The sequence below is a fragment of the Callithrix jacchus genome, chromosome 16 (assembly GCF_049354715.1).
Source record: "Callithrix jacchus isolate 240 chromosome 16, calJac240_pri, whole genome shotgun sequence".
Taxonomy (NCBI): domain Eukaryota; kingdom Metazoa; phylum Chordata; class Mammalia; order Primates; family Cebidae; genus Callithrix; species Callithrix jacchus.
Genome location: NC_133517.1, coordinates 93,614,218 through 93,633,859, shown reverse-complemented (window position 1 = coordinate 93,633,859; position 19,642 = coordinate 93,614,218). Strand labels below are relative to the sequence as shown.

The 19,642-nt window shown below is 39.9% G+C and overlaps 2 protein-coding genes across 2 annotated transcripts in view; one reads left to right on the top strand and one right to left on the bottom strand.

The window, feature by feature from the left end:
- LOC144579690 (uncharacterized) overlaps positions 1-16,023 on the bottom strand; it is a 79,379-nt gene extending 63,356 nt beyond the window's left edge. The window contains exons 1-2 of the mRNA XM_078352478.1: positions 15,120-16,023; positions 6,542-6,606 (exon numbers count right to left, since the gene is read on the bottom strand). Coding sequence (XP_078208604.1) covers positions 15,316-16,023 — 708 coding nt within the window. The 3' untranslated portion in view covers positions 6,542-6,606; positions 15,120-15,315. The remainder of the gene's footprint in view (positions 1-6,541; positions 6,607-15,119) is intronic.
- Positions 15,497-19,642, top strand: part of FZD6 (frizzled class receptor 6) — a 29,172-nt gene continuing 25,026 nt past the window's right edge. Inside the window, exons 1-2 of the mRNA XM_008983388.5 lie at positions 15,497-15,603; positions 16,503-16,837. Coding sequence (XP_008981636.3) covers positions 16,661-16,837 — 177 coding nt within the window. The 5' untranslated portion in view covers positions 15,497-15,603; positions 16,503-16,660. The remainder of the gene's footprint in view (positions 15,604-16,502; positions 16,838-19,642) is intronic.

Sequence of the window (19,642 nt, the reverse complement as noted above, 5' to 3'; positions counted from 1 at the left end):
AACCCCATATAAAACTCCAAGCATAATGCATGGGCAAAGAGGGCAATTTCTCTCCAACTTTGACTTTCCAGATAGTCATACTTGATCATCAGAGCCAGGGTGGCCTGGCACATTTCTGAGAAGCCAAGGTGCTCACAATTATGGGATTATTTCATCTGGAAGGGCTGTGAATTTCCATTTTCATGTACTTTCTACGCTCCAACACTCCTACATAATTCTATTTCTGATAAAGGAAGTAAGGAACAATCTGGAGGAAGTAATTCCTAGGCTATCAGGTACCCTGAGGACGACGGAACTCATCCCCTTCCTTATACATTAAGGTGAAGACTCCAAGAGCCGTAGTGAATTGACCAGTTTTCTTCTCATTCTTTCCATGGCACTGTGCTACGTGTAACAAAAAATGCATTGAATAGAGTGGACAGTGCAAGGACTCAGTAAGTGTCAGGCACCAAGCTAAGGGTTTTATAATTCTCTTTTTTTTTTTTTTGAGACGGCGTTTCGCTCTTGTTACCCAGGCTGGAGTGCAATGGCGAGATCTCGGCTCACCGCAACGTCCGCCTCCTGGGTTCAGGCAATTCTCCTGCCTCAGCCTCCTGAGTAGCTGGGATTACAGGCACGCGCCACCATGCCCAGCTAATGTTTTCTATTTTTAGTAGAGACAGGGTTTAACCATGTTGACCAGGATGGTCTCAATCTCTTGACCTCGTGATCCACCCACCTCGGCCTCCCAAAGTGCTGGGATTACAGGCGTGAGCCACTGCGCCCGGCCAGGGTTTTATAATTCTCATGTCAAAGTTTTGAATTCTTCTTCTTATTATTTTACAGATTTATACACTGAGGCTTTCAGAGTTTAAATAACAGAGTTAGTAAATGACTGAAAGGATTCAAATACAGATATGTCTGACTCCAAAGTTCATCTCCTCAAACCACTATACTATACTATACTATACTGTATATGCAGAACAATACTCATTCTAAAGGAGGAAGCATTGTTGGTTGGGCACAGTGGCTCATGCCTTTAATTGCAGCACTCTGGCAGGCCGAAGAGGGTGGATCACCTGAGATCAGGAGTTCAAGACTAGCCTGGCCAACATGGTGAAACCCCATCTCTACTGAAAATGTGAAAATTGGTTAGGCACAGTAACTCACGCCTGAAATCCCAGCACTTTGGGAGGCAGATGGGGGTTGATCACCTCAGGTCAGGAGTTTGAGACCAGCCTGACTAACGTGGCAAAACTCCCTCTCTACTAAAAATTTAAAAATCAGCCAGGTGTTGTGGCCGGCACCTGTAGTCCCAGCTAGTTGGGAAGCTGAGGCAGGATAATCTCTTGAACCCGGGAGGTGGAGGTTGTAGTGATCACGCTACTGCACTCCAGCCCTAGGCAACAGAGTGAGATTCCATCTCAAAAAATAAAAATAAAAAAAAGAAGGAAGTATTGTCAAGACATGAAAATTAATTTGAGACCACAGGAGATGGTGAGATCACAGAAAACGTATCTGGAATATTATTATCCCTTGATACATAATGATTAATAGCTACCTTTAACTGAGTGTCTAATATAGGTCAGGCACTTTATATTTGTTATTTTATTTAACTATTACAATCTCCCAGTGAGGTAGGGTTAATCCTATTTATTTTTTAGGTGAGGAAACAGAATTAGATAAACTAAATAATAATGTCCCCCAGTATCACACAGTTGGCAGATAGACAGTAAAATGAGGCTTAAATCCAAATCTAAGTGACTTGAAACCCCACACCTTACTTATATTAAAATGCATTCCTGACCCATGGAAATGGCTTAATATATATTGAGTGCATGAATAAATAAAGGACCATGAATAAACAGTGGCCGGAATGGAGCATGTATCTGTTATGTAATGCCCATGTTGGCCTTGATTAGAAGCTTTTAAAAACAAATGAGTAATAAATACATAATGTTTTGTTTTGCTCCGAAAGGTAGAACTGGGACAAATCAGTGGAAATTGCAGACTTCCTGTGGCTTCCTGTACAGGAACTGGGCTTCAAAGAGTCCATTGCCTAAACGACCTTCAATTCTGTGATTCAAAGATTCTGCGAGAGTCTGTGTCTTTACAGAAGGATAATAAGGGAGAACATTCCCACAGTAAGAGCTGCCTAGTAAAACAGTGATCTACCCATATTTGAAGATGTTCCAGGTACATGACTACATGCTAGAAATGCTGAACAAGAAATTATGAAATTGCGTAGTGTAGAAGATTGTTTGCAAAAATGACTGAGTTTTCCTTTGCAGGATGACTCAGGCTCCTCCCACTGAGAGATGGCATCTCTCTTGAATCTGGGCAGGCCTTGTAACTGGCTTTGCCCAAAAGAATGCAGCAGAAGACATTTCATGCCAGTTCCAAGTCTAGGCTTCAAAAGGTCTTGTATAGTTTCAATCTCCTTTTTGAAACCCCGAGAATACCAAGTGAACAAACTATAGCTAGACTAGCCTGCTGGAGGATGAGGGGCTACATGGAGGAGAAAAGAAACATCCCTGTGAATAGCTAGCCAACCTCTAGAAGCAGAGCCACCTAGCTGCCTTGTAGCTCACCACATGTTCATGGGAAAGCTCGGTGGAGACCAGAAGAACCAACCAGTTGTCGCATAAGCTCAAGGGCAATAAGAAATGGTTGCTGCACGATTCTCATAAGCTCCTCCTGACGTGAAGGGAAGATAAAGGGAATGCCTGATGTCCCTGTCAGAATAGTTCATGCCACTGACATCTGCCTGTATTTCAGCAGGCCTCCAGGGACTTTCCACAATGGACATGGTAACATCCAACATTAATTGGGCATCTTACCACTTGCCGGGCAATAGTCTTAGTGTTTTGCCTAAATTAATTCTTAAGCCTCACAACAACCAGTGAAAAATGGATTATTGTTATGAAACTGATTTTACAGCTATAGAAACCATGGCAGAGAACTTAAGGAACTTAGCTAAGGTATAGAGTTACTGATGCCCAGCCTAGGATTGGAACCCAGAAAGTCTAAAGCCACAGCACTTGCTATTAGCCACACCACACTGCTCCTGCTAGCGGCCCTAAGGGGAATATTGTGTGCAGGGACTATACTTGCACTCACAAAACCTCGTAGTTGTATTTCCTGATAATTTTCACCAGGCTTTCTTTGCAGAGCCTGGGAGGTCGCCAAATATCTCGTTTATTTTTCCAGGCCTCTGCCACCTAACAGTCATTTTCTTACTCCCTGTTTCTGAGTAATCTCACTAAGCTTAAAACTTAGAACCTATGATCAGGAGAAATGTCTTAAAAGACTCATTACCAGAAACATGGGAGCAAGTAGAAGAAACACTCCTTCTCCAAAAGAGAATTAATTCTCCAGTATGAGAGTTTCCATTCTATTCACAATTAGAAATGTGTGTAAATCAGGTTTAAAAAACACATGAGATGGGCTTATGCAAAAGTCTTAAGTAGGGAATCAAACGTGAAATAAAATGTTAAAAGCAGGTTTAATAATCATGCCTGATGTCCAAGATGGGTCAGCTTTTTTCCTTCTAGATATAGTTTCCTTGAAGCCCAAGATAATTACAAAATATCTTAAATCCCTGTTTTTCTTGTTGAATACAATGGACTGCCAACATTTCAACTGCAGTTAAAACAGCCCAACAGGAAAAAAGCCAAGGAATGTGTCTATTTCAACATTTTCTGCAAAGTCTGGTAGGATATAGCTGTCTGTTTTGAGATGTCTTAAATGGAAATTCCATTTACAAAACTGGATGAAACATGATCAAGACATATACATTTTTCTAGAAATTTCTTCTGCCTCATCCAATTTTCCCATTAGAAGAGGCAATATCACTCATTTCCCTGCCATGGTAGGTTTTTTTTCCCAGATAACTCTTGGAGCCCTCGTGCAGTTTTCCCCACCCCTAACACACACACACACACACACACACACACACACACACACACAGAGAGAGAGAGAGAGAGAACAGCTTAGTAATTATTGACTTAATTAACGTGGGACAGCAGGACCCCCATCCACACTCCCAGCCCACTGCTAAGGATTTGACCACTGCTTCTAGGCAGAGTAGTGTCAATGCCTGTGTGTTTGTACAGACCTTCCTTTTATTTCACCCTCTGTGTAACTAATGTTTTAGGAAACTCTGGTAATTTCAACTCCTTCTTGCCCATGGCTTTTTAAGGTCCAGACAGAACCCCTTCCACCCTTTAAATTAACCATCAGACTCTCAAGAGCAAGATGACAGTCTTGTTCTGGGGAGTTTTCACAGAATCCTTCCTGCTCCTCTCTCCTCTCCTCTCTCCTCTCCTCTCTTCTCTTTTTCCAACTTTTGTTTTTTGAGACGCTTTAGGTTCATAGCAAAACTGAGCAGAAAATACAGAGATTTCCCATATCACTCCCTGCCCTCACACATGCACAGCCTCCCCAACTATGAACATCCCCCACCAGATAGTATGTTTGTTATAATCCACGCACCTACACTGACACATCATTGTCACCCAAAGTCTGTAGTTCATGTTAGAGTTCACTCTCGACGTTGTACATTCTGTGGGTTCTGACACATGCACAATGACATGCATCTGCCATTATAGTATCATGCGGAGCAGTTTCACTGCCCCAAAATCCTTTATGCTCTGCCTACTTGTTCTTCTCTCCCTCCCAACCTCTAGCAACCACCAATCTTTTTACTGTCTTCATAGTTTTGCCTATGTATAGTTTTTTATATTTTCAGAACCAATCATACAGTTGCAATCATACTGTAGTATGCTGACTTTTCAGATTAGCTTCTTTCACTTAGTAATATGCATTTGAGGTTCCTTCATGTCTTTTTATAGATTGATAGCCTATCTCTCTGGTTCTGAATAGGATTCCATTTTCTGGATATACCACAGTTTATCCATTCACCTACTGAAGGACATCTTAGTTACCTCCAAGTTTTCACAATTATAAACATAGCTGCTATAAACATTCATGTACAGGTTTTAGTGTCAACATAAATTTTCTACTCCTTTGGGTAAATACCTAGGTGTGAAATTGTTGGGTCATATGGTGAGAGTATATCTAGTTTTATATGAAACCGCCAAACTGTCTTCCAAAGTGACTATACAATTTTGCATCCCCACCAGCAATGATTGAGAGTTCCTGTTCCTGTACATTCTTGCTAGCATTTGGTGATGTCATTGCTTTGAATTTTGACCATTTTAATAGCTGTGTATGAAGGCCAGGCACAGTGGTTCACACCTGTAATGCCAACACTTTGGGAGGCTGAGGCAGGCGGATCATGAGGTCAAGAGATCGAGACCATCCTGGCCAATATGATGAAACCCTGTCTCTACTAAAAATACAAAAATTAACTGGGCGTGGTGGAGTGTGCCTATAGTCCCAGCTGCTCTGGAGGCTGAGGTAGGAGAATCAGTTGAATCCAGGAAGGGGAGGTTGTGGTGAGCTGAGATCACACCATTGCACTCCAGGCTGGGCAATAAGAGCAAAACTCTGTCTCAAAAAAAGAAAAAAAAAAAAAAAAAGCTGGGTATGGTATGTCATTGTTGTTTTTACCTTTGTATGTTTATTTCATTTTTGCCTTTTGCACTTATGTATATACTATACTGTGAAATTTTCCTATTTTCCTCCAAAGTGTTTTTATGAAAGTCATGCACAATTGATGTGAAAGAAGGGCAACAGTCCCCTTTGCACACCAGGCTCCCACTTATTCCAGGCAGCCATTAGGAATCCAAAGTTAACAGTTTCTTATACTTCCTTGGGAATATATATTTTATCTCCTCTCTCTATTTCTGTCCAACTCATCATATCCCACTGTCACCCAACTCAAACCTAGACCTGACAATTGTGTTTTTTTCTAACTAAAGAAAATTTCATTTAGGAAGACATTCTGTAACTTTCAGTTTGTCTTGTAACTATAGGAAGCCCATAGAATGGCTTTTACAATCTCAGATGTCTCTAGTTGTTGATCTTCCCATATAATTCTCTTATTGTCATTTATGTTATAGTGAATTTATTAATCTAAGTCAATATTTGTTCTATCCACAGTTCTTGCTAAAATAGAAATATTTTATTAATAAGATTCTTGTTTAAATCATCTCTCTCCCTTTAATAAAATAATACCTTTAAGATTATAATCAATTTAATTTGAGCAAAAGTATAATCATTTTAGTCAGGGCCATGTTTTAAGATTAAAAATAAAAGTGATCATCCAAAATTACATTTAAAAAGAGTCAAGACTGACTCATGTTTTTATTGTGAATTAAGTTGTTCATTAGTGAAATTACTTGGAGGCTGAATCCACCTCGAGGCTAATTCAATTCTACTTTCAGATATGGCAGTGTGGGGAAAAATCCAACCCATGGAAAGAGGATAATGAAGAAGACTGTTTGATGAAAAGAAATTCCTTGTCATTAATTGAGAAGGTGGAGGGCCAGGCCAGGCAACGAGAGAGGAGTTTCCTCTTCCCTCAAATTCTTCCTTTGGCAGCAAGGATTTCTGGATTGGAGGAGGCAGTGGAGGGACAAAAGCTCACATAACTTACCTGATCTGAAGATCTCTGCAACAAAGGCTTTGCATGTACATGGGCTTCTCAGGGTTCCACCTCCCCTGAAATAAATAAATAGATAAATAGTTTTAAGTTTTGTCAAATTTATGCATAAAAAAGTTAACTAGTAATACAAGGTTTATTATTCACAAAAATAGATGTCAGCAACCTCATCTTATACCACTCTCCCTTTCAAAGGACAAATCAATTAAACTCTTCCAGACGTTAGTAAGTGCCTCGAAACCCATCTGAATGACCCAACTTCCCTGGTCTCCACTATGTTATTTTCCTCTATTCAAGAAGAGTGAATTATGATTGTGAGGTTCTTAAAGCTTACACAATTTTAGAGACCTTTTTAAAGAAGAAGAATGTAAGATTCCAAAATATCAAATTAGATAGAGCCTTGGAAAGGTCCCTGATGCTTAAGCTTCATTATTTACAGTACATCTGCTTCTGCCTTCAAGTGAGACACACAAGATCCTTTGTATTAAATTATCCCACTGCTGCCTCTAAACTGTCTCCCCACCCACATACCATGTCAGAAACACCAAATCTCTCAATAATTTTACAAATTAAATGTAAAATTTGAAAAATGTAAAATGTAAAATGTAAAACTTCTACATTCAAATTATAGAAGAGGTGGGCTCCCTAAAGCCCACCTCTTCTATAAAATCTGATCGATTGAACTGAAATATAGTAATAATTCTTTAATTCCACTTTCTCTAAAAATTTAACTCCATGTTTTCCTTCACTTATCAACCTATGATACATACTTATCCCATTGTGCTTACTTTTTATATTTCTTTTTCCTAGCTTTATTGAGTTAGAATTGGAAAATAAAAATTCTGTATGTTTAAGACATACAATGTGATAATTTGATATACATATACATTGCAAAATGATTACCACAATCAAGTTAATTAACACATTAATAACCTTAGTTACCATTTTGTGGTGTGTGTGTGCATGCGTGTGTGTGTGTGTGTGTGTGTGTGTGTGTGGTGAGACAATTAAGATCTACTCTCTTAGTAAATTTCAAGTATATGATACAGTATATAACTATAGTCACCATGCTGTACATTAGATCCCCAGAACTTATTCATCTTATAACTGAAAGTTTGTCTCCTTTGACCATCCCTCCATTTCTCCCATCCCCCGCCCCCTAGTGAATACCTTTCTACTTGCTGCTTCTATGACTCTGACTTTTTTTAATTCCACAAATAAGTAAGATCATACAGTATTTGTCTTTCGGTGTCTGGCTTGTTTCACTTGGTATTATTTTCTCCAGGTTCACCTGTGTTGTTACAAATGGCAGGATTTCTGTCTTTTTATGGCTGAATTATATTTCATTGTATACTTATGTCATATTTTCTTTATCCATTCATCCACCAACAAATGCTTAAGTAGTTTCAATAGCTCGGCTATTGTGAATAATGCTACAGTGAACACAGAAGTGTATATATCTTTTCAACATACTGACTTCAGTTCTTTTGGATATATAACCATAAGCATAATTGCTGGATTATATGGTAGTTCTATTTTTAATTTTTTGAGGAACCTCCATACTGTTTTCCATATGGCATACAGGCATACCTAGGAGATATTTCAGGTTTGGTTCCAGACCACCACGATAAAGTAAATTTTGCAACAAAGTCAGTCACATAATTATTCTGGTTTCCCGGTACATATAAAACTTTTGTATACACTTCACTGTAGCCTACTAAGTGTGTGATAGCATTATGTCTAAAACACAATGTAAATACCTTAATTTAAAAATACATCATTGATGAAAAATGCTAACAATCATCTGAGCCTTTAGAGAGTCATAATCGTTTTGCTGGTGAAGGGTCTTGCCTTGATGTTGACGGCTGCTGACTGATCAGGGTGACGGTTGGAGAGGGCTGCAGTAGCTGCAGAAATTTCTTAAAATAAGATAACAATGAAATGCACCTTATTGATTGATTGACTCTTCCTTTCACAAAAGATTTCTCTGAAGCATATGATGCTGTTTGATACCATTTTACCCACAGAACTTCTTTCAAAATGGAGTCAATCCTCTTCAGCTGTGCTGCTACTTTATCAACTACATAATATTTTCAGTCATTTTCTATCATTTCAACAATATTCACATCTTCACCAGGAGATTTCTTCTCAAAAAATCACTTTCTTTGCTCATCTATAAAAAGTAACTCTTTATCCATTAAAGTTGGATCATGAGATGGCAGCAATTTATTCACATCTTTAAGTTCCACTTCTAATTCTAGTTCTCTTCATATTCTGCCAGTTCCTTCTTCCACTTCAACCTTGAACACCTCGAAGGTCATCCATGGGGGCTGCAATCAACTTTCTCCAAACTCTCATTTATGTTGACTTTTTTTTTTTTTTTTTTTTTGAGACAGTGTTTCACTCTGTTGCCCAGGCTGGAGTGCAGTGCCACAATCTCAGATCACTGCAGCCTCAACTTCCCAGGCCCAAGCCATCCTCCTGCCTCAGCCACCTAAGCAGCTGGGACTACAGATGCCTGCAAACATGCTTGGCTAATCTTTTAATTTTTAGTAGAGAGGGAGTTTTGCCATGTTGGCCAGGCTGATCTTGAACCCCTGACCCCAGGTGATCCACCCCTGTCAGCCTCCCAAAGTGCTGGGATTTCAGGCATGGGCCACTATGCCTGGCCAATTTTCATATTTTCAGTAGAGATGGCATTTTGCCATGTTGGCCAGGCTGGTCTTGAACTGGGCTCAGGAGATCTACCCACCTCAGCCTGCCAGAGTGCTGCAATTAAAGGTGTGAGCCACCGCACCCAGTCAATAATGCTTCCTTCTTCAGAATGAGTATTATTCTGTATATACACTATAGAATAATGTAGTGGTTTGAGAAAATGGCCTTTGCAGTCTAACATCTCTGTATTTGAATCCTGGCTTGGTCATTTACTAACTCTGTTATTTAAACTCTGAAAGCCTCAGTGTATAAGTCTGTAAAATAAGGTATGTTGATATTTTGACCTCCGATGAATTATGAATGTTCTTCATAGCATCTAGAATGGTGAATCCTTTCCAGGTTTCAATTTACTTTCCCCAGATCTATCAGATGAATCACTCTCTCTGGCAGCTAAAACTGTACAAAATTTGTTTCTTAAATAATAAGATTTGAAAGTCAGAATTACTCCTTGATTGATGGGCTGCAGAATAGATATTGTGCAAGCAGGCATGAAAACATTAATCTTCTTGAATATTTCCATCAGAGTACTTGGGTGACCAGATGTATTCCCAATGAGCAGTAATATTTCTTTTTTTCTGAGCAGTAGGTCTCAAGAGTGGGCTTAAAATATTCAGTAAGCCATGCTGTAAACAGATGTGCTGTCATCCAGACCATGTTTTTCCATTTATCGAGCACAGGCAGAGTGGATTTAGCATAATCCTTAAGGGCCTTGCAATTTTTGGAATCGTGAATAATAATTGGCTTCAACTTAAAGTCACCAGCTGCATTAGCCTTTAAAGAGAGAGTCATTCTATTCATAAAAGCTTTGAAGCAGGCATTGAGATCTTCTCACCACTGAAAATCTGCTATTTAGTGTAGCCACTTTCATCAATAATCTCAGTTAGATATTTTGGATAATTTGCTGCAGCTTCTCCATTAGAAAATGGTGCTTCACTTTTTTTTTTTTGAGACGGAGTTTTGCTCTTGTTACCCAGGCTGGAGTGCAATGGCATGATCTCGGCTCACCGCAACCTCCGCCTGCTGGGTTCAGGCAATTCTCCTGCCTCAGCCTCCAGAGTAGCTGGGATTACAGGCACGGGCTACCATGCCCAGCTAATTTTTTTGTATTTTTAGTAGAGACGGGGTTTCACTATGTTGACCAGGATGGTCTCGATCTCTTGACCTCGTGATCCACCTGCCTCGGTCTCCCAAAGTGCTGGGATTACAGGCGTGAGCCACTGCGCTCAGCCGCTGCTTCACTTTTATATTATAGAGATGGCTTCTTTCCTTAAACCTTACGAACCAACCTCTGCTAGCTCTGCAGCTCCCTCGCCTTTCTCAGCCTTTATAGAATTGAAGTGAATTAGAGTCTTGGTTCCGGATTAGGCTTTTGCTTAAGGGAATGTTATGGCTGGTTTGATCTTCTATCCAGACCACTCACTTTGTTTATATCAGCAATAGGCCTGTTTTGCTCTCTTACCATTCGTGTGTTCACTAGAGTAGCACTTTTAATTTCCTTCAAGTACTTTTCCTTTGCACCACAACTTTGCTAGCTATTTGACACAAGAGGCCTAGCTCTCAGCCTGTCTCAGCTTTCAATGTGCCTTCTTCACTAAGCTTAATCATTTCCAGCTTTTGACTCAAAGTGAGAGGTATGTGACTCTTCCTGGCACTTGAACATTTAGAGGTCACTGTAGGATTGTTAATTGGCCTAATTTCAATATTGCTGTGTGTCTGGGAGTAGAGAGGCCCAAGGAGAGGGAGACAGATGGGGAACAGTCAGTAGGTGGAGCAATCAGAACATACTCAACGTTTTTCACATAAGTTTGTCATCTTCTATGGGCAAGGTTCACAGTGTCCCTAAACAATTAAATAGTAACATTAAGGATCACTGATAACAGATCACCATAATAGATATAATAAAAATAAAAAAGTTTTAAATATTGTAAGAATTACAAAATGTGACACAGAGACATGAAATAAGCACACATCACTGGGAAAATGGCGCCAACGTCTTGCCCTATGCAAAGTTTCCAGAAATCGTCCATTTGTAAAAAGCACAGTATCTATGAAGAACAATAAAGCAAAGTACAGTAAAATGAGGTGTGCCTGCACTAACTTACATTCCCACTAGTAGTGTGCCAAGTTTCCCTCTTGTCCATACTCTTGCCAATATTCATCTCATCATGTTGATAGTAGCCATCATAAGAGGTATGTTTCTCAACGTGGTTTTGATTTGCATTTTCCTGATGATTAGTGATGTTAAGCATCCTCTCATATACCTATTATTTGAATGTTTTATGTGGTAAAACATCTATTCAGGTTCTTTGCCTATTTTTTAGTTATTCTTTGTTTTTATTTATTTGTTTTTGCTATTAAGTTGTATGGGTTCCTTACATATTTTAGATATTAACTCCTTATAAGATATGCAGTTTGCAAATACTTTCTCCCAGTCCATAGGATTGTTTTTCCATTTGTTGATTGTTTCCTTTGTTGTGCAGAAGCTTTTTAGTTTGATGTAGTTCGACTTATGAAATCTTACTTTTGTTGCCTGTGCTTTTGATGTCATATCCAAAAAAATTATTGCCAAGACCAATGTCAAAGAGCTTTTCCCTTATGTTTTCTTCTAGGAGTTTTATAGTTTTGGCTGTAATATTTAAGTCTTTAATCCATTTCAAGTTATTTTTGTATACTGTACAAGAAAAGGGCCTAATTTCATTTTTTTGCATGTGGATATCTAGTTTTTTTCAACACCATTTATTAAAGAAACCATCTTTTCCCCAATGTACATTCTTGGTGACCTTGTCAAAGATTAGCTGACTCTATATACATATAGGCTTATTTCTGGGTTCTCTCTACTGTTTCACTGCTCTGTGTGTCTGTTTTTATACCAGCACCATACTGGTTTGATTACTATAGTTTTGTAGTACAGTTTGAAATTAGACAGTGTGATACCTCTAGTTCTGTTCCTCTTTCTCCAGATTTCTTTGGCTACCTAGGGTCTTTTGTGGTTCCATATGATTTCTGGGATGATTTTTTCTATTTCTGTGAAAAATGCCATTGAAATTTTGATATAAATTGCATCAAATCTAATGGATTGCTTTGGGTACTATTGGCATTTTAACAATATTAATTCTTCTAATACATTTGTTTTTAATTTTAAAGATCAGAGTTATTAGCAACCTATGATTAACAGTTGGTATAAAGTTGGTTTTGCATATCAAAGTAAATTAATTTAATTATTTTGTATAAATTACTAAATTGGAGCAAGAAGCCCTGTTCTAGATGCTACAAGCTTTATAAAGGGAAAATACTATTTCTAATATTTGACTTAACATGGCTGCTTTGGTTGAAAAAAAGGATAATATATTAAATATTTTAAATGACCAGATGGTGGATTTGAAGCCACTAAAAACAAACCCAGCAAGGCAAACTCACAGGCATAAAATGTAACGCAAAGCATTCGTAGAGTTAAGGCTGTTTTTCTTTAGCATTATGAATCTCTTTATTTGCAATGACTATGCCAGAGCTCCAAAGAGGCAGTCTTATATGTCAAACTGTCATTAAAATATGTGGCTCTTCCCTGCAGTATCATGTTACTACTACACTGAAAAAGTTATTTTTCCAGTAATACTGGAGGTAGTAATTAGAAGATCTGTTATTTCTGGCCAATCATAATAGATACAACAATAATGGACACAACCCGAAGGTTAACTGCTATGCTACGAACACTGCAGCAATTAGCTTTTAGAGCAGGGAGTGACAGGGAATGTATTTCAAGTGAAAGTTAGTTTTTAAATAGAAACGATCCTCTATGTCATGTGGATAGACTCCCCTAAATTAAGATAGTGCATGATCAAATTCACAATGTTACTTGGAGGGAGGGAAGCCATGGTAGAGCTTTCAAGGGTTAGGGAAAGAAGTACTTGGGAGAGAACTTCAGGAGGGAAGGGGTTCATGCCACTGGAAGTTCTAACTGCTTCCTCCCAAGTTCCTCTTTCCTTCTGTACTCTTCTATAACCCTGCTCAGCCCAGCCTCCTCCAGCTGGGGTCCCTCCACTGCTGTTCGTTCCTCAAACTGCTAATGCCTCAGCAACAGGTCAGTGGTCACAAGCGGGCCTATCCCCTAGCATGTGTGCAGTGCTTAAGTAGGACTACAAAGGAGGACACCATGCTATATGTCTACATAGCTAAAATTCATATATCAAACTAACAAACTGCTACCTGAAATATGTTATATCCTCCTACCTTGAAAAAAGATATACATTTATAAAGACAAAAATCTTTCTAATGTGTAAAGCTGTGTTTTAATGAGGAGGCAAAATATCAAAGGCAGATAAATTTGATTATTATTGCATATGTTTGCATAGTCTGGTAACAGGCTGGAAATGTTTGGGTAAGTAATTAAATAAAAACATACACAGTTTACAAATTACATATTTACCCCGGTGAAATTTACTTCCTTCCCTTCATTTCAGCAAAATCCCTTAATTATATTGTCATAATCAAAATTTTCATATAGCCAGTATTCTATGAATACTAATGCCAAATTACATAACTTTCCTGAATTATTGTAGCTCTTGGGATTTTTCAACTTGATTTTAACTTGGAGAAACTTTCTGCTAAGGCAGTAGCAACTGGAATTAATAAAATCCTTAAAGTAACACCTATTTTTAAAAACGAGAAATTAAGGTTTCTACTGTGGCTTGTTACTCTGTCCTAACAACAAATAAAAATTGGACAAACTGAAAATCAACAACTCTTCCTAGATCTACCGGAGAGGTGAGGACACAGAGCACGCCACTGCCCCCAAAGTTGGAGAGACAAACAGGCAGATACAGAGAATCACAATTTCCTAGAGCAGAAACCCACCAGCAGAAACCTCCAGGGGCAGGAGTACAGAGTAGGAAGACCAGAACTGTAACTGATGAATTGCTAGAGGCTCAGCATAGTTAAGACTATGAGTTTAAAACTCCACAGGGCCAGTCAGGCGTGGTGGCTCATGCCTGTAATTCCAGCACTTTGGAAGGCCTAGGCAGGCACATCACGAGGTCAGGAGATTGAGACCATCCTGGTCAACATGGTGAAACCTGGTTTCTATTAAAAATACAAAAACTAGCTGGGTGTGGTGGTAGGTGCCTGTAATCCCGGCTACTTGGGAGGCTGAGGCAGGAGAATTCCTTGAACCTAGGAGTCGAAGTTGCAGTGAGCCAAGATTGTGCCACTGCACCCCAGCCTAGCAAGAGCCAGACTCCCTCTCAAAGAAACAAACGAAAAACTCCAAGGGGCCTAGTCTTTGGAGGGCACACCCACACTTTTATAAGTTTTACCTGCAGGAGCTCGCCCAGGTTCTCTCAATGAAAATCAGAGAAAAATCACCTACATCCAATAGGGAGAGGTGAAAAGTAACTATTTTGAAATATGTCAAAATATTCTGTTCTTTTTCGGATTCTGGAGAGGATGTGGAGAAATAGAAACACTTTTACACCATTGGTGGAAGTGTAAATTAGTTCAACCATTGTGGAAGACAGTGTGGCGATTCAAGGATCTAGCATCTGAAATACCATTTGACCCATCAATTCCATTAATGGGTATATACCCGAAGGATTACGAATTACAGATTAGGTGTAAACACTTGAAAAGAACTTGGCACTATTTGACTTACAGCCAGTGCCCAGTTAACGTTAACCATCATTACAACTATTGTCATTCCTATATTGTGAGGATACTATGCCCCTGAAAGATTAGGGTAATTTAATACGCATGATAGAGCTGGTACCCAACACTAGGTTAATTTTCTACAGCAATTCAACTTCCTATTAGGGGTTTTGCGTCAGTAAAACTGTAGGACCCGCCAGGGCTAGAGTCCCACTGCTACCTGAGCATCCAGTTGGTGAGCAGCCTCTCCGAATTAATAAAACGATTTGTCGTTGTTTTCACAGCAGTTGTCCAGGACCCCTTCCGGACCCGGTTAGCGAGATGGGGCTCAGCCTCGTGTCTCGGGGGCCGTAACACACGGCAAAGTGGAGGTGGCTTCCCGGCCCCACGGCGGGACCTCAGCACCTCGAGTGCGTTCACCGGGGCCGGGTCGTGGCTGGCTGCAGCGTCAGGCCTGGCTGCACAGCGCAGGCGGAGCCCGGGCGTGGGGCCAGTCCCGCCGCCGCCGCCGCCGCCGCCGCGAGCCCCGACCTGCCCGCCCGACCTGGCGGCGCAGTCTCGCGGGATCGCTCAGCTCTCGCTCCCCGTGCGGTTCCCGAGGCGGCTTCAGTCCCCGACGCTCTAAGGCGCCTTCTCAGTTCGCTGTGGGGACGGTGGGCTGGACGGAGACCGGAAGGGAGAGCGGCCTTCGAGCGCCGCCCGAGGTGAGGCTCCCACAGCCGGGACCTGGCCGGGGGCAGCGGGGCGGGCCTGGAGGGGCGCGGCGCGGGGGCGGCTAGGGTGGGGCGCGCCGGGAGCCGCAGGTGCTGGGGAGTCGGCGGCGGGACGGCCCGCACCGGAGTTTCCTCGGAAGCGGGAACCGGCTCTGAAAGGCGATGGCGGGGGCGCCGCGCGGGCCGGGGACGCTGCTGCTCGGCTCCAGGCCTGGGGCAGGTGCCCGGGTGTGGGGCGCTGGCAGATCGGGTACAGACTAGCGTGTGTTGGGGCGCGGGTAATTCGTAGTCCGGGGCCCGCAGCCGTCGCCCTCCCACCGGGACAGATTTGCGCGCTTTCCTTTCGACGGCCGCGCGACACCCTCCCAGCCAGTGAAAACTGCAGTGTTGCTCCTCTGCTGGAGGAATCATAAAAGTCTCCGTCTACTTGGCCTTTTGAAAAACGAAAAAACTACATACTCAGAAGACTGCCAGAGTATTTTACAAGTTTAAGAACTCTTTGGGTCTTAAGGAATTTCCCAGGGCATTAGTTTTCTTGTGCTCAATAAGACAGGGGCCCTTAGATTGTACGATTATATTAATCCTTTTAAATTTACTCCGAATCACCAGCGTTCCGTTTTTCCTCCACCTTACTGTTGCCATTCCCCCTTTTAACCCTATGTTCCATACAAGCACCAGCCTCCTAGCATCGGTTCCCTAGAGGTGTAGCTTCCTCTGCAAATGATACATTCCATGCCAAGGCAGGTGGGAGATTATCTGGCTAGGACAGAATTTTCCATTGTTTTTTACAGTGTTTATTACCTGGGATGAAAATCTTAACTCTGCACTTTGACTCTGCAGTTGAGTTTATGACAGATGTTACTGATACACCCTCTTCGTTGTTTTTACAGTAATTGACCCGGGACTCATTTTCAGGAAAACCGCTACCTTCAAAATGGTAAAATAGTGAAATGAGGAATTTAAACATTTTATTTTTGGATGGGTATCTTCTGAGAATGAAAAAAGTGATTCATCCAAGCCATGTGGTAAAATCAGGAATTTGAAGAAAATGGAAATGTTTACATTTTGGTTCACGTGTATTTTTCTACCCCTCGTAAGAGGGCACAGTCTCTTCACCTGTGAACCAATTACTGTTCCCAGGTGTATGGAAATGGCCTACAACATGACATTTTTCCCTAATCTCCTGGGTCATTATGACCAGAGTATTGCCGCGGTGGAAATGAAGGTGAGTAGTGCTTCATACCTTTATTGAAAAGTAGTTTACGCTCTGTTCTACAGTAAACTAGTAATGTGACTTATTTTTAAACAGAGCCGATTTCTTCAAGTTGTGTACAAGTCATGTTTTGAAAAGTCCTTTTGAAAATTAAATTCCTCTACTGACTTAGGTTTTGTGCTGTTTAGTAGATTCGCTTAAATAGGGTTCATTTCATATAATGAAGTATGGTTACCGATGATTTCTAAATACCTTGTACCTGGAAAATATTTTGCTTTCCTGAATCAAGTATGATAGATCCTCTAGAAACGTGAATTCTGAATTTTTTTTCTAATTCACTGAACATGTAATCTTCATTGCCTGGACGAAAAGTGAAGGAATCTACATGATTTTAAAAGTAGACATAAAATTCACTTGGTACAGTTTTCCAGAAGCAAATAAATTATCAGAATATTTTATTGCTGTAGACTTTGTTTTAAGGCTATTACAAAGTCACTAAAAAGTGACTTTGTTTTCTAAGCCTAGCACTTAAATGTTCTTTAATACTTGTTAAAAGAAACCACTTGTTGAGGGAGGAGTGCAGTGACACTAAAGATTGCCTTAGGTGCCTCAGTTACCTGTCTCTGGTTTAGAGATATGCAAATAACTAGGGAGTGTGGGAAGAAAGCTACCTGTACAGACAGGAACCTGTCTTCCCATGCAGATTTGTTAGGTTAAGTCTACTGAAGAAAACTAGACACATGCATTGTTTTTATAGTTTTTTTTCTCCAGAAAAACTGAGGATAGTAAAGGCTTTTCCCCCTCAGATTGTTGTTAAGAGAGGAAATCCCTACAAATTTAATATAGATACTATTTTTAAACTAGATTAAGATTTGATTTTGCTGCTTTGAAAGTCTTCTGTTGTTCAATTGAATAGTTGTCTGACTGCCTCATTGTGAACTCATGTCTGGAATAGGAAACCTTGTAAATAATAAGTAGATGTTATTTAAAAGGATAGTACAGATTATATTACTGTTACAGTTCAGTGGTTTTTTCAAACTGATTCAAGATGTCCTTTTAAACACTGAACAAATGAGGCACTGAGACTTTCATTAATCAGAACCATTTTGATGGTTCAATCTGATTCAAAAAAATTTACATATACATATAATGGGAACACTGTAAAGCAATAATTACATCTTTCATTCGCTTTTTCTCTGATGATGTTTTATGTGTTCATGTTTTAATAGTGTTCCTAAATTTTTTAAATCTGATTTACTTTGTATGTAGTAACTACATACATCTTAAGGTTTTTTGGTTTTTCTTTTAGAGATGGGATCTCACTATGTTGCCCAGGCTGGTCTCCCAAACTCCTAGGCTCAAGTGATGGTCCTGCCTCAGCATCCCAAGGATTACAGGCATGAGCCACTGCATCTGGTGGACTATTTTAAGTTTGAATGCTAACAGTGACCTTATAAATTAATATCATCTAGACTCAAGAGAGATACATTCTTGCTATTAAATGCCTGTAATTATAAGATGGTAACAACTAGCTTTGTTCTTCACATGTCTTTTCAAAACCAATTGTTTTTTACTTTCAAAAAAAAAAATTGACCCAGGTAGTTTTGTGTCTGGATGTTATCAAGAAGGCTTTTTATTCTACTCCTTTATGTGGTTGCTAACACTACCAATCTCTTCATTATACAATTGTCCACGTATAACCAACCTTTCTCATAGCCTTTACTAATGACTTTTTTTTCTATAAATCATACTTCAATAAGTTTAAGGATACAAAAGAAGAAAGCTATCAAGAAGTCACAATGCCAGCATTAACCTAAGTCTACAGAGGAAAGGAAGGGGAAATGAAAAGGCAAAAATAATGTCAACCTGGGCCAGACTTTTAATTTCTATATGTAATTTTTAGTCTATAATGTTGTATCTACTGCCCCATTCTTATTTATCCTTATACTGTAGTATTCTCTTTTAGTTTCTGTATTTGAATGCCCAAAATCCTATAATCTGAGAGTTGTAAGTGACCCTAAAGATCATACAGAGCTTCTTAACCTTTTTTGTGTCATTAACCCCTTCTCAGAATAAGAGAAGTTTTAATATTTAAATAAATAAAATGAGTAGGATTATAAAGGAAACAAATTTTATTGAAATATACTTATAACCAAGGTAAGGAACCCCTGAACCCTTCATTATACAGGTGAAGAAACTGAAACTCAGGGAAGTTATGATTTGTCCAAGGTTTGAGCACTCTGAATTGATAGTCTTCTCTGTCTTCGTGGACCATAATGTCATATTTAACTGGTTGTTTTAGGCCTTGTCCTTATTGGATAAACAAGATAATATTTCTTATGATTTAGAATGCAATGTATAAATTTCAGACTTTGCTACCTCTTTGCACACTTCATTTAGATAAAAATGAAACTGGGGGATTGTTTTACCTCTATTGAGCTCTGTCCCTCTTTTCCCCCTCTCACAAGTGCCTTGAATACAGTTTTGTTAGATCAAAAATAAAATCCCTGTAGTGCACACCTATAGTCCCATCTACTCTGGAGGCTTAGGTGGGAGGATCACTTAAGCCCAAGAGTTGGAGGCCTCAGTGAGCTGTGATCATTCCACTGCACTCCAGTCTGGGCCATAGAGTGAGACCTCAACTCAACAAAACAAAACAAAAACAACAGCAAGAACAAAGCAAAAGTAAATTTCCTAAGCTTCAGTCTCTCTAGTGGTGCCACAATGATTTTATTATAATGCAAATTCATGCAGTCCACTTTAGGGTTAAAATACTTCATCACTTTCCCTAAAGCTGGAGAAATAAAGATCTGAGTC